Source organism: Anneissia japonica, unplaced genomic scaffold, assembly GCF_011630105.1.
Source record: "Anneissia japonica isolate Jap-2015-1 unplaced genomic scaffold, ASM1163010v1 scaffold242323_len2388_cov125_single, whole genome shotgun sequence".
Lineage (NCBI taxonomy): Eukaryota > Metazoa > Echinodermata > Crinoidea > Comatulida > Comatulidae > Anneissia > Anneissia japonica.
Window position 1 is genome coordinate 1 of NW_022747212.1, and position 2,388 is coordinate 2,388.

General features: G+C 34.8%; 1 protein-coding gene across 1 annotated transcript; it reads right to left on the reverse strand.

The window, feature by feature from the left end:
- Window positions 1–934: 934 nt before the first annotated feature.
- LOC117120442 (dynein heavy chain 7, axonemal-like) lies at window positions 935–2,145 on the reverse strand (the record flags this gene model as incomplete). Its single annotated transcript, XM_033265467.1, has 3 exons — window positions 935–1,149; window positions 1,563–1,748; window positions 1,984–2,145. Coding segments are annotated over 3 exons (519 nt in total), but the record flags the coding sequence as incomplete, so codon positions are not given.
- Window positions 2,146–2,388: the final 243 nt, after the last annotated feature.

Genomic DNA, 2,388 nt, shown 5'->3' on the forward strand with positions numbered 1-2,388 from the left:
ACCATACATATACCTGAGCCTGCAGATGATAGTGATTGTGAATGGTGGCAGCAGCAAGCACAGAAGCAAAAATACAAAGATGAAGAAATGTATACTTATCAAAAACATTTTAAAACATTTTCTTATCCAATAATATTGAATTAGTACTATATGGCATTTGTTTTATAAAGCAAAGCTCAAGGTAGACCCCAGAATAATATCTTGTCATGGAAACATTTAATTTTTGAAATTTTTTATTAACTGGTTTTAGGGCAAGGGTTGCAAAGCATTGAACTAAGTCAATATTCAAAGTGGTATATCCCTTCACAAGACAAACATAAAAAGAAGAAGCTTCATGTAAACTAAGTCTCATTATGAAGCTTAGGGAGTGGAGTTGTTTTGGGTGTGAGAAAAAAATCATGTTACTGTAACAGAAATTGAACCCAGGACCCTGGGATTGGAAAGCCAGCATCTTAGACAAATCTATTCAACTCCACTCCATTAGCACGCATTAGTGCTGTCCCAATATCAAAGGTGTTGGGCGTTGAAATACCATTATGCCATCTCGTTCAACACCAATCCCCTTCCCACACAATAACTTAGCTATTAAGCCTGTTAAGCTTACATCTGTTATATTATACAATTAACAACCTACATAGACATTTGCAATTAATACTCTATGTCAATAGCAATCAGTAATGAAAATTATAATGATGATGACGATGATGATGATGATGATGATGATGATGATGATGATGATGATGATGATGATGATGATGATGATGATGAAATGATGATCATGGTGGGATCAAAACGCGATGATGATAATTATGACTATGATGAGGAAGATGATGAAAATGAGGATAATGATTATAACGATGAATTTTTTATTAGTATTATATTATTATTAGCATTATTTTTGTCATATTTTCATTATTTAACTTATGTAATATATGACATACCAATTAAAATTAATAAGACTAATCAAGATCACCATCATCATAAAGGTTTAAATTCATTAACATTTCTTACCTGGGTAAGTAGAATATTATCAAAAAGGAGTTTTGTTTGTGCTTGGTCCTTGGTGATATCTGCATTTGCATGCATACCAAAGATCTCTGGATGAGGGTTTAGGGGTAGATTTTTAGTGTACTCGATGTAACTCTCATACTGTAGGGAAAAAAAAGAAAAAAGCATGGAATAATTAATCGAATACAGTATATGCGCAGAAAAAAATAGTATTGAAGTGGCCCAAACTTGTGATTATAAAATACAAGTCAACCACAATTAATTAGGTTCCGTAAAGCTGGGGCCACACCGCACCCAACGGTCATCGGCAGGCGCGATTGTAAGGAGAATGCAACGCCACAACGCACCAGCAACGGATGATTTTTAATGTCAATCAGTTCAGACTGCCACCGACAATCAGCAGAGGGTGTTGTGTCATCTAACGCTTAAAGGGAGCGGAATTGAATTCGTCGGCCGATGGTCATATGACTGTCGTACGACACAGAGAGTCCCCGGCATAAGAAAAAAAGAAAATGAGGTCACTTGTTTGAAAAACATGAACAAATATTACTTACATCTCCATCTTTGGGGGAAAAGTAAATTCCAGAGACATCAAATTTGTAGTCTTCACTCTCTATAACCTCTTTGCAGTAAAACTTATCTAGGATGGAGAGAAGCGTTCTTCTGTCACGGTCATCAGTGACTCGTCCTCCGTAGTTACATTCTCCTGTTAGATATTTAATGGCTGCAAATGGCACCTCCTGTTGTTAGATAGATAAATTTGAAACTGTTAAACTGTTAATTTTTACAATGTTTTTATCACTTAGAAAAATAATGTATATTCTAGCATAAAAGACTAGGCTTAAAATAGCAAATTACGCCGTTTTGTGGGACCTCTGCAACAATATTCAAGGGGCGAGGTTTAGCGGAACAGTCCATTGTGAAATAAGACATTACCATTATTGAGTAGCCCGCCACGTTTGTACCCACACTCACCTCATACTCATTAAGAAACATGGAGAGTTGTCTGACGCTGATGCGCAGATCTGTCTCGTTAAACTCGTAAGGAATATTCCAACCAAGAGGACCAAATTTACGCCTTTCTTGCACCAGTGCATGGAAGAAACACAGCCCATATAATAACTTCCTCCAGGCATGCTACAAATAAATATAATAATAATAATAAAATAATAAATATATATTCAGATATGTATTATTCATAAAAATATGCAACTAGTTTAAGTATGAAAGTGAATATTTTAATTTCTAAATTCAAATGTCAACATTATATTCGAGAAAAGTCATCTAAACAATGGGGTATAAATTAATTAGAAGCCATAAAAAATAACTCAGTAAAACAATTTTTGAAACATGGGCTTAGTAAAGTCTACAAGCATGACA